Source organism: Cryptosporidium bovis, assembly GCF_009768925.1.
Source record: "Cryptosporidium bovis isolate 45015 chromosome Unknown contig_20, whole genome shotgun sequence".
NCBI lineage: Eukaryota > Apicomplexa > Conoidasida > Eucoccidiorida > Cryptosporidiidae > Cryptosporidium > Cryptosporidium bovis.
This window is the reverse complement of record NW_027125014.1, coordinates 538,182-549,911: the sequence shown is the minus strand read 5'-3', so window position 1 is coordinate 549,911 and position 11,730 is coordinate 538,182. Positions and strand designations below refer to the sequence as shown.

The window sequence follows — 11,730 nt, the reverse complement described above, 5'->3', positions numbered from 1 at the left end:
GTTCTAATAATAATAATACATTTAATAACATTATTAATAACTGTGAGTTTATTCTAAGCATTATTTTTTCATTACTCTCAGAAAAGGAAAGGGATGACACCATTGATGTTAATTCCATTTCAAGTAATCATTTCATTCAAAAATATATTCTTAAATCAATAACTAAATATTATGATAACCATGATAATAATATTGATAGTAGTGATGATAATAATAATGAATACAAACACTCTAACTGGATTATTAGTGATTATTTATCGTTTATTACTGGCCTGATTGGAATTAAAGTGTTACATTTTTCAAATAGAGGAGTACTTAAAGCCAATATTATTAATTATCCACAAATTGTTCATTGTATTTTACTTTTAATTATTACTAACAGTAAAGATTATAATTTGTTACTTAACTACTCTAAAAATAACAGTTCAAATAATTCCTCACCTTATCCACTTGATAATGATGTTTATGAATCTATTATTAGAACTAATTGTATTGAAATTATTTCATTGCTTATGGAATATAGTGAAATAAGAGGATCTATTGCCAAGGATGAAGATACTGTTGTTATATTGTATAATAATTGTAAATATATTATTGATGAATATAATATTAATGCTAATATTAATAAATTAAATTCTTGTTGTAGACTACTAAATGGAATATCGAAATTCAGTGTCGAAAATAATAACATTCTTTCACTTTTAATTGACAAACTAAATATCTCAGAATTACTAAAAAAGTTGTGGACTAGTTTTATTGAGACCAATAAGAGTAATAGTGATAATAATCGAAATAGTAATAATTTATACATTGGCATTTATTGGTCTTGTATACAAAACTATTTTGAGATACTTACAATACTTTCAATGCATAAAACATTTAAAATTATATTATTAAGCTTAAAAATGATTGAAAACAATGGATTATTTATATTGTCTGTACTTGATATTTCCAATATTATTGACATAAATAATAATAATATTAAATGCACATTACATTCTCTATTTTATTTATATTTATCTTTTATTCAGAATTTACTTACTTGTAATGAGTCAGATCCATCAACTGAAGTTCAAAATATTAATGATAACAATAAAAATATTTATTTCCTAAAGAGGCAAAGATATTACAAACAATTAAATTCTCAGGATTATTTTGATTTTGATCAATCCCAATTAGAAGAACTTGAAATTATGTACAATAAATTACCAAAATATAGCAAAGGCGAGAAAAACGGTCTTTATGATCGCGGTGATGAATCACTTGTAAATAAATTTAGGAATATTATTATGGATAATACAAATTTAATAAATCACCTATATTTAATATTGAATAATATTAATAATAATTCAAAATTGTTGAATGAAAATAATGAGTCATTTATAATTTTGTCATCCTTACCTATTATATTAAGTATTTCAAATAATATATGTGATTTAATAACTGTAAATAATAATGACTCAAAATTAATTTTATTACATAGAGGAAAAATTGTAAAAAATGGTGGATTAAAATGTTTACTTGATTCTATTGCCATAATTGAAAATGGAATTAATGGTAACCTAAACAATAAATCTTCCAGATCACCTATTAATAAAAAATATCTTATTGATAGAATGAGAGAATATAAACAAGCTGTTTCAAGATTACTTATTTATATATCACCCTCACTTATATCATACAAACTTTTATTAGAAAGTGCCATTAGAATACAGTCCCTTTTGGATGATGAACATGAATTACTTCAATATGAATCAGCATTAGCTATTACAAATATTTTAAGTAAATCGCTTGATAAATTGTCTCAAGATATTGATTATGATTCTATTACTATTCGTATTTATAATAATGGGATTGGATGGAATTTACTTAAAAATCTTTGTTTTTCCGATAATATTCTACTTAGATCAACTGGATTGGAAGGGTTATGTAACTTTTGTAATAAAGACTACGTTGTTTCAAAACATTTTATCAATAGCAAATCAAATGGTATTGAAGATTTAAAATTGTTTGCTGCTTTCTCTTCAGAAAACGACGTTCGAATTCAAAAAGCTTCTCTTGGTGCTTTGGCAATGTTGTCATCTTACTCTGACGTATCTAAAATAATAATAAATAATTGGAATGATATTGGCAATAAATTAATTGAACTTTCTAATGATAGTAACATTATCAAAAATTTTGAATTAAAAGAAAGATTATTATTTTGCCTTAATAATTTATTGTTTTCATCGTCACAAAATAATAATAGCAATAATGATATCATTAATAATAATGTTAATAGTAATGTTGATAAAAATAATAGTGATCTTATCTCAATACTAGAAATTAATAAAATTATTAAAGAAAAGATATCATTATTGACATGATGTTTTCAAGTTTTTATATTTGACATTGATACATTATTACTTGTTCCTATTGATGATGATGACATTGTTGACGAACTTGATATTGTTGAAATTTTTAATTCCTTATCACTATTTAATATAAACTTGTTTTCCCCTATTTTATTTGTCCCACTTATAACTTTTTTGATGTTTTCATCACTTATATTGCTGTCTTCTATAGTATTGTCGGCCATATTTTCAATATCACATTCCATCTCACTAGTATCAATAGCATCAATGCAATTACGATTATCATTCTCTATGTTATTTTTAATTCCAGATTTTTTAATATTATTTAATATTAATTTTCTATATATTGTTTTTATTTTATATATTGTCATCAGTGTTAATGGTATTAACGAAAGATAACCTATGATTTGTAGTGAGGTTGTATATTTTTGTGGAGTATTTGCCAATACTATTGATAATATTAGATTTCCAGGAATAACCATTGAGTAACAAAATGAGTTTACCAGTGCAAACTCATTCTGTTTATATAGTGAACGAATATAGGATGGTGCAATAGAATACATCGCTGCATATGAAAAACCAACACCAAATATTACCAATATCCAATTAGATTTTAAATAGTTTATTAATAGTAATGATAATGACATTGTTAATGTTAATATAATTGTTTGAGTACTTTTATATAATATTTTACCATTATCCAACAAATCACTAATATAACCAGATAAAACTCTTACAAACAATTCAATTATTGTTAGTATTTGTATCATTCTTATTGATTTTTCCTTGGTTATATTTGGTATGTAATAAAGTGAAAATCTTTGAATAAATGTACCAAAAAACTGTCCTGTACTTATTGTAAATAAATAGACAAATATAAGTGATATTATTTCAATATTTGAGATCAAAGTTATGAAATTACATATTGAATTCCTAAATTCTTTTATATTATTTATTCTACGCTTACTTTTAATATTTGTACTTAATTCGTATTCCTCATCTAAAAAATTGTTAATTACTGTAATACCACCTCTAATATTTTCAACATTATTGTTACTATTTTGATGAATGGTATCAATTACCAATGTATTCCCATATTCATTTTCATTGATATTATTTTTATTATTATTTTCACTATTAAAATCATTTTTTGTAATAAAATTAATTATTCCTTTTCTATCATATTTAATTACTTTATTATTTATTTTTTCTTTGACATCATCACTATTATATTCATTATTAATTAAATCGTCACTTAAGTTTGCAATGTTATTATCTTCATCAACATTACTTGTGGTATTCTTATTGCTATTATTACCATTACTTATTGAATTAATTATTCTTTTTTCAATTATAATAATCATATATATTGAAAAGAATCCGATCATTATTGAAATACAAAAACAAGTAAAAAAGAAGTTTAATATTGAACCAGAGTCTAAGAAAAAAAGTCTATATATTTCTGATAATGTAAGGCCACCAACACTATATATTGTAAATTGTATCGATGTTATTAATCCTCCGTATTTTATTGGCCAATATAGCAAATTAATCCATAGTGAACCCAAATTTAACGTAACACCTCCCTGTAATATCAATGCAAAACTTACACCATATGTAAATATAAACAGAATTGAATTTGATAAATCACTTATTAAATATTTATTCATATAATATATACATACTTTTTGTGTTATGAATAAAAAAATATAACCAGACAATGTTATTGTTATTCCATACAATAACACATTTCTTGAAGCATTTGGTTTTGAAAATATAACTCCTGATGGAATTATACAAAAACCTATAATACTTATGCTATATATATATGATAATATTGTTTCTTGTTTAAATACTTTCTTTTTTAAATCCTCAATTATTATACTATATATTTTGCTTGTATTTGATATCAATGATATTGTAGAACCAAATACTAATAGTAATAAAAGCAGCAATATACTCACATTTTGTGAACCGTTATTATTATGCATTCTCTAGTTATTCATAACATATATTTGTTTATATAGACATATATACATATATGAATAGATATTTATATGGAAATATATTTTATTTTATTAATTCATATCATTTTATCTCATTGACCTGTTTCCTTAGAACAAATCAATTTAGTTATAAGTATCAAAAATTATTTCTGTCTATACATATTCAAATACTTGAATATTTCTGCAGAATCTTTTCTATTTATCTACCTTCATATATTTTTAAATTATATGCATATATATATCAATATATCTGCCTTTTTTTGACTATACTATCCACTTAAAAATTTTTGTACCGGTATTGTCATAATATAACTACATGTAAACGACCACATGCAATAGAGCAGAAAATTAAAATAATTTCATTAAAACAAATGAAGATAGAAAATATGTATGATATATATGTTAATTTATTTTGTTCAGTTTTAATATTAAAAAAAAAATTAACTCTTACTATTTTAAATCTAAGTTTCTAGTTTTGAGGTTTTATCAAATCATTAAACCAATATACGTAAAAAGGTCAATTATGCAATTATATGATGATATTTTATTCACAAATATGCTCTCATTCAGTATTGTAATTATATTTGCATTTACAATCGTTTAGTTATTTGAAATAATAGATAAAAAAATGAAATTTAAGCGTTAATATAACAATAATTTAATAGTTCCTTTTAAAACTAGAATATATGTGTGGGGTCAATCGCCATAATTAGGCGGGAACGCGAAATGCATAAATGACAAGAATATTGCATTAAAGTGGTCAAAAAAGGGAGGAACCAATGGTTTTAATAGATTTATTTGAAAGTGGAAAAGTGAGGCATAACAAAAAGAAAATAAAATAATGGGTAAAATATATTACCTAAATTATTTGATCTTTTTTTTCATCTTTCTTTCTCAAAGCAGAAATTAGATGTCAAAAAAGGATTTTCTACTCCAACTATAGTGTGGAAATGAAATAGACTATAAGGAGTTTAAAATAGAATCAAGTTAAGAAATAGGTTGTTAATTTGAGTAGATTTGTAGGTATTTGGGTTTTATTATCAAAAATGATATTAAATTCATTTAATGAAGATATTATAGGGTTATTGTCATCATTTTTACCGTATAGTGAAATTATAAATAACGCAAGAAATGTGAATAAGACTTGGATGAATTCAATAGATAACTCTTATTATTGTTGGAAGAATATTGATTTAACCGAAATAGTTGGCGACAGTAATGGTGAGAATAGTTTAAATTTAATTGAAGAAATTAAATTGCGCTGTAGCGTTGTAGAGAGTATAAGGTTGTCGAATCCAAGGAATAACATAACTGGATTCTTGAGTAAGTTAATAAAAGATAGAGATACATTTGGTTTCGTGAAGTGGGACAATTTGATAAACATAGAAATATATAACAAGTGTTTAATAATGTCATTAGATAAAAATAATATAAAATATAAATATCCACCAATAAATTCATTGTTTAGACTTGGTATAAATGAAGAAATAATGAAATTGTTAGAAAAGCATGACATAACTAATAATGAAACAATCAGTGAGGGTGTTACATTGATTAAAAAAATGTCGTCTACAAATTTATATCCATTTTACGGTGTAAAAAGGTTAGTGATAGATTACCCAATAAGCACAAAAGAATTAAATATTTTAAGTAACTGTTTTCCTTCATTAAATGATATTATAATAACAAGACTTTTCCACGAAAAAGTTGAAAATAGCGATAAAGATGAAATAACAAGTTGTTGGTGTGCAATTTACAATTTTTTGCAAGTGATACCACCAAACCAATTAAGAATATTACAATTTAATATAATACCATGCCCAAATTCTAATTCTGGAGAATGGAATATAGATAATACTATTTCAAAAATGATAATTGAAAGTAATAATATTAAAAATAGCAAAGATGAAATTTATAAATGTATAAAAAGAAACAATGTTGAATATATAAACAATCGTAATAAAGTAATGAGGCTAAATGAATATTACAACAGTTCCAACCTTCAAATAGGCATTAATAATGATGGTATTAATTCAATGTTGGATTTTGAGGAGAAAGGTGATAAATTAATGAAATATATATTAGATATGCATTCTGATTCATTAGTGGCACTTTCATGCCCTGATTTAGAAATATCATATTCGTTATATAAAAAATTGCTTAAATACTGTCCAAAGCTTAAATTATGGGATTTACCTGGTTGGCGAGTATTTTCCTTATTGAATCAATATTAAATACGACAAAAATATACAAAAGACAAAATGTGATTTGTATAAATCATTATTGTAGGAAAACTTTGATTCATAGCTAATCTAATTAAATTTATTTATTATTTTTTATATTTCAATTATTATTTCTCTGCTGGTATGACTTTGCATCTTGAATTACGACAATCAGTTACCCGCCAATGTCATGTTGCATTGGAATAATACAAAAATTAAGGAGCTAATTGTGGCAAAATATGGTTATGAAGACTGCATTCCATTTGTGTTGAATATAAAATGTTACAATGATAGAGTTTTTATATACTACGAGAGAAGAAGATGTGGGTTTGGGTACTATAATTGATGAAAATATCATAAGCAAAGTATTTAATTCAGAGTTAGATGTTGATTCTTGTGCAATTCAATTTAATAATTTAATGGCACAAAAAAGCCATACATATTCGAAAATAGATGAAGAAGTTTACTATCTTGTTAAAAAAAAGGAAGAAGATACCAGTTATTCAGGTCCTTTTTTTTTAGAAAAACAAAAAAATGATGTAGGAATAATAATGTTTGGCATTGGTTTAGTTGAGATCGAGGAGTACAGAATTGAGTTTAAAAGAAGAATGGTATATAATCATGACAGCATTGAGTTATTTATTGACAAATTAATGTCAGAACTATCAAATATGAGTGAGGAATATAAAATGGGTTTTAGTATAATAATTTATATTAACATTAAAAATAGCAAATACATAATATTTGGAAGGGATCAACAAGGTGATTCAAGTTTATTACTGAGTATAGGGAAAAAAGGTAGAGAATTCTTAATTTCAAACCTAAAAAGTGACTTAGTTCCATTTAATAAAAAACCACAAAGCATAGAAATACCTATTTCTGGTTTATTTATGTTTGACGCAAACAATAGCAAGTTCTCACATTATAAATGGAATAAACTTAGACCTTATTTGACAGATAATTTCTGGAATTATAATGATTCACATTCAACTCCGATTAAAGAAGATTCAAATAAATTATTAAGTTCATTAAGAAGTGTATTCTTATCAACAATAGGAAAGAAATTTACTTTCATTAAAAGCTGTGATAACAAAATGGTTTTTTCATATATCGGGTTAATGTTTTCTGGAGGGCTGGACTCATCATTATTATTTTACATGCTATTAGAGTGGTTATTTGACAATAAAATAGAAATAGAGAAAGAAATAATTAATTTTGTATGTCATAGTTATAATTCAGAAATAAAGGTTTACTTCATTGTAGAATTACTTAATACAACTTTTGTTCCAAAAGAAGCTCCTGACAGGATTACTGGATTAAGCAGTTACTATGATATAATGAATATATTTAGGGATAGAATAAAATCTAATAGCAATGTATCTATAAGATTTATATGTGTAGATAATGACGGTATAGAACTAACTAAGCAAGAAAAACATATTTTAAATTGTATTTATCCTTGTAATACCCATCTCGATTTCAACATTGGAGGCGCATTATATTTTTGCCTTAAAGGTCATGGATTTTTACTGAACTATGACTCATTTAATGAAGAATGGTGGAAGAGTATTATTTCAACAGAAAAAAAGGATAGCGAAATATGGGACGGAATTTTTGAGGAAAAAATGGATGATGTTGACATTATTGGATACAGCGAAGATAGTTTGGCTGAGGATAGAAATATGAAAAAAGAAGATAATCATAAAAAAAATGAGATAAATAGTAATAAAAATGACGATAATAAATTAATAAAAAAATGTCCATACTGCTCTTTCAAAGAGCACTCTAAATGCCAAAATAGATGTTGTAAATCATGTTGTCGCAAAATACAGCAATTTATTATAACAGAGACTATTTATCCGGTATTTACTGCATGTAGAATACACAAAATGAAAAACTCCGATTTAAGTTCTATACCATCAACTCAGAGATGCATTGACCCTAATCACTATTATCTTAAAGAGCCAGATTATGCAAAAATCTTATTTGAAGGTGAGTACGATCAAAATAATAACGTACCAATTTTTACATTTCAAAATGGAAAACAAATGTATATTGCTAGATCAAGGTATATTTTAATTGGAAGTGGAGCAGATGAGTTTCTTGGTGGATACGGAAGACACAAAACAGCAAGAAAGCATAATGGATTGCTTGGGATTAAAAAAGAGATGCTATTCGATATTTCTAGATTATGGATTAGAAATCTCGGAAGGGACTACAGAATCGCTTTGTATAACGGAAGAACTCTTTTTGCTCCTTTTTTGCAATATTCAGTGATTAGTACAATCGGACAACTTAATTTTAACAATATTTCTGGATCCGAATTTGAATTTACCAAACCCATTTTAAGATATATTGCCAGAACTCTCGGAATGAAGTATTCACCTTTGTTCAAAAAAAGAGCGGTCCAATTTGGAACAAGATCTTCCAGGCAGACCAATCTGAAGCACTTTGATAGCAATAGAAAGGCGTCTGCTGATTCCATTTATATTCCTGTCAATTATTGATTTTTTATTTAATAAATACTCATGAAATCTTTTTGGCGGTAAATGTATAAACCCCACATTTTAATTCATAAATGTTAATTCATTGTTATATGAATAAAGAACATATTCTTCTTTTTTCTTGGTTTAAGTTTAATTGAATTAAACCTTATTATTTTTTAGATAGTAGTGTCTTGATTTTCTTGTTGGTTCTGGCTCAGTTCACTCGAGATCATTGTTATCATCAAAATAGCTACGCTTTTACTTCCGCACCTTAATGGTATATACTTGGATCGAAGGTAGGTACAAACATATTTTATTTTTCTAAAGGCAATTTTATATGCGAAATATACCAACTTGGAGAGCTTATATGCTTTTTAAGGAAATAAGTGTAATTAAGGGCCAATTGAGGGATTAAGAGTATAAATCAAGGTTATTTATTACTTGAAACTAGTATGGAATCTCATTCGATAATATCAAATGATTTGGGAGAGGAAATTCAGGATTTAAAAAATAAAATTCAGGAGTGGTGTGGTAATATCTCTAATATGGTTGAAACTGGTATAGATTCCATTAATGAAAGGGTTTCATTGGATATTAGTTTCATTAAAGACTCAACTGTGAGGATAGATGGATTTGAGAAAAGAATAAGGGACTCGAATGAGTTAACAGAAATAAAAAAGGTTGTAGCGAATGAAAAAGATGAATATAGAAAATGCGTACTAAATAATTCAAAAATCATGTCTGAAAAAGTAAGGTATTTGGAAAATCAATTAAAAGAAGATAAACAAAAATTAGAAATTGAAAGAGTATCTTATGAAAATGATTTAAAAATAGCTAAGCAACAGTCATTGGAAAGAGAAAAAAGTTGCAGAATATATGGCGATAATCTTGGTTTATATATAAATAAAGTTAATGGAAACAATCGTTTTACTTTTATCTACATTGATGATAATAATCCAGACAGAGAATTTTACTTTGATCTGTATTATGACGAAAAACTACAATTATATAATGGAGTTGATTGCAATCCAAATGTAAGGGAGTTTGCGACAAACATCGAAAAACTAAATTCAAGAAGTATATCGTTTAGACAATTTATGTGCAAGATGAGAAAGGCATTTAAAGCTAATATAACAAATATTTAGGCGCATTAAAATATAAATTATATATTGATTATAAATAATGTATCGAATAGTATGTTTTTTTCTCCTCTTAAATTTACATTGTTTCTATCTTGTTTTAACTAGTTGAATTACATCCTCATCTTGTAGTTTGTGGGATAAACCGACACATTGAGGATTGTGTTTAACACTGGTTCCCCACACAAGTGCATGTTTGAAATCTTTAATTAAGTCCTTATGAATTAATTTAACAGCATTTTCAACATTGATTTGTCCTCTCTGAGGGGTTAGTATGAGTGGGTCGGAAAAATCTGGATATTCACCTCTTTTTTTTGTATACAATCTAACTAGACCCAATTTATTCCATATTTGTTCAACTAATGTATCTAAATTCCATCTCATTTGTGACGATATAACTACACTATTGGGTTGTCTGGCAAGTTCATCTATTTCGCTTAAAGACAAACTGTCAATTTTATTGTGAACATATATACATGGTAAATAACGTCTGTTGCCTTCAATGCAATCAATAAACTCATCTATTGTACAATCTTCTTTGACTAGTACGTCAGCGTTATATATCTTATATTCATTAAGTATACTTACGACCATTTTATTGTCTAAGTGCGTTAAAGGAACTGTTGAATTAAATGTAACGCCTCCTACTTTTTTTTGTTTTACTGTTATCATTGGTGGCTTTTTATTTAAACGTATTCCTATCGCCTCTAATTCATATTCTAATTTTCTTCTTTGAGTGTCATCTTTCGTTGAGTCTATAACCATTAAAACCAGATCAGCAGAGTGAGCGACTGCTATTACTTGTCTTCCTCTTCCTCTTCCGCTTGAAGCACCTTCTATTATACCAGGAAGATCTAATAGTTGTATTTTAGCGTCATTATACCTAATTATTCCAGGTACGCAAGTTAATGTTGTAAATTCATATGCGGCTACTGCTGTTTCCGTACCTGTTAACTCGTGCATTAATGTTGATTTGCCTACAGATGGAAAACCTATTAATATAACTCTTGCATCTCCTTGTTTGGCAACATCGAACCCTTCTCCTTTATTTTTCCCACTGCTACCAGCCTCTATCAGTTCTGATTTTAACTTTGCTAGTTGTGCCTTTAGCCTTCCTAAATGATATTCTGTTTTTTTGTTTTTTTGTGTCCTGGCCATTTCGGCCTCTATGTCTGCTATTCTCTCCAATATACCCATTTTTAAATCCCAGACTCAATATTTAGACGATTTGCCTGTATTATAGTTAATGTTTGTTTATGTGCTGTAATTTGTTCTCTATAGTAAACAGTCTAAACTAGAAACAGCTGCTTATTTTTCAGTTAACTATACCAAACATGCAAACTAATTGTTAGAAAAAATATTTCCGTGTATTGTATCACTTTATTTTTGGTTTTTTCTCCTTTCAGTCTATATTCACCAAATACGTTCATACGTTGAAATATATCTCAATATTTTAATTAATCTATATATTGATATTTTGATACATCAGTATTCTTACTTTATTAAAACTTATATTGTCATTG

At 26.2% G+C, this 11,730-nt stretch overlaps 6 protein-coding genes across 6 annotated transcripts; 4 read left to right on the top strand and 2 right to left on the bottom strand.

Annotated features, from left to right (window-relative positions):
* Positions 1-86: 86 nt before the first annotated feature.
* FG379_001163 (uncharacterized protein) lies at positions 87-2,366 on the top strand (the record flags this gene model as incomplete). Its single annotated transcript, XM_067326766.1, has 1 exon — positions 87-2,366. A coding segment is annotated over one exon (2,280 nt), but the record flags the coding sequence as incomplete, so codon positions are not given.
* Positions 2,367-2,371: 5 nt separating this feature from the next.
* FG379_001162 (uncharacterized protein) lies at positions 2,372-4,345 on the bottom strand (the record flags this gene model as incomplete). Its single annotated transcript, XM_067326765.1, has 1 exon — positions 2,372-4,345. The coding sequence occupies one exon, from the start codon at positions 4,343-4,345 to the stop codon at positions 2,372-2,374; it is 1,974 nt and encodes a 657-aa protein (XP_067184414.1).
* Positions 4,346-5,406: 1,061 nt separating this feature from the next.
* On the top strand, positions 5,407-6,594 carry FG379_001161 (uncharacterized protein; the record flags this gene model as incomplete). The annotated part of the gene is made up of 1 exon (XM_067326764.1): positions 5,407-6,594. The coding sequence occupies one exon, from the start codon at positions 5,407-5,409 to the stop codon at positions 6,592-6,594; it is 1,188 nt and encodes a 395-aa protein (XP_067184413.1).
* Positions 6,595-6,869: 275 nt separating this feature from the next.
* Positions 6,870-9,089, top strand: FG379_001160 (asparagine synthetase B like; the record flags this gene model as incomplete). Its single annotated transcript, XM_067326763.1, has 1 exon — positions 6,870-9,089. The coding sequence occupies one exon, from the start codon at positions 6,870-6,872 to the stop codon at positions 9,087-9,089; it is 2,220 nt and encodes a 739-aa protein (XP_067184412.1).
* Positions 9,090-9,520: 431 nt separating this feature from the next.
* FG379_001159 (uncharacterized protein) lies at positions 9,521-10,213 on the top strand (the record flags this gene model as incomplete). The annotated part of the gene is made up of 1 exon (XM_067326762.1): positions 9,521-10,213. One exon carries the CDS (start codon positions 9,521-9,523, stop codon positions 10,211-10,213), a length of 693 nt encoding a protein of 230 aa, XP_067184411.1.
* An 84-nt stretch (positions 10,214-10,297) lies between these two features.
* Positions 10,298-11,404, bottom strand: FG379_001158 (DRG like OBG family GTpase fused to an RNA binding domain TGS domain; the record flags this gene model as incomplete). Its single annotated transcript, XM_067326761.1, has 1 exon — positions 10,298-11,404. The coding sequence occupies one exon, from the start codon at positions 11,402-11,404 to the stop codon at positions 10,298-10,300; it is 1,107 nt and encodes a 368-aa protein (XP_067184410.1).
* Positions 11,405-11,730: the final 326 nt, after the last annotated feature.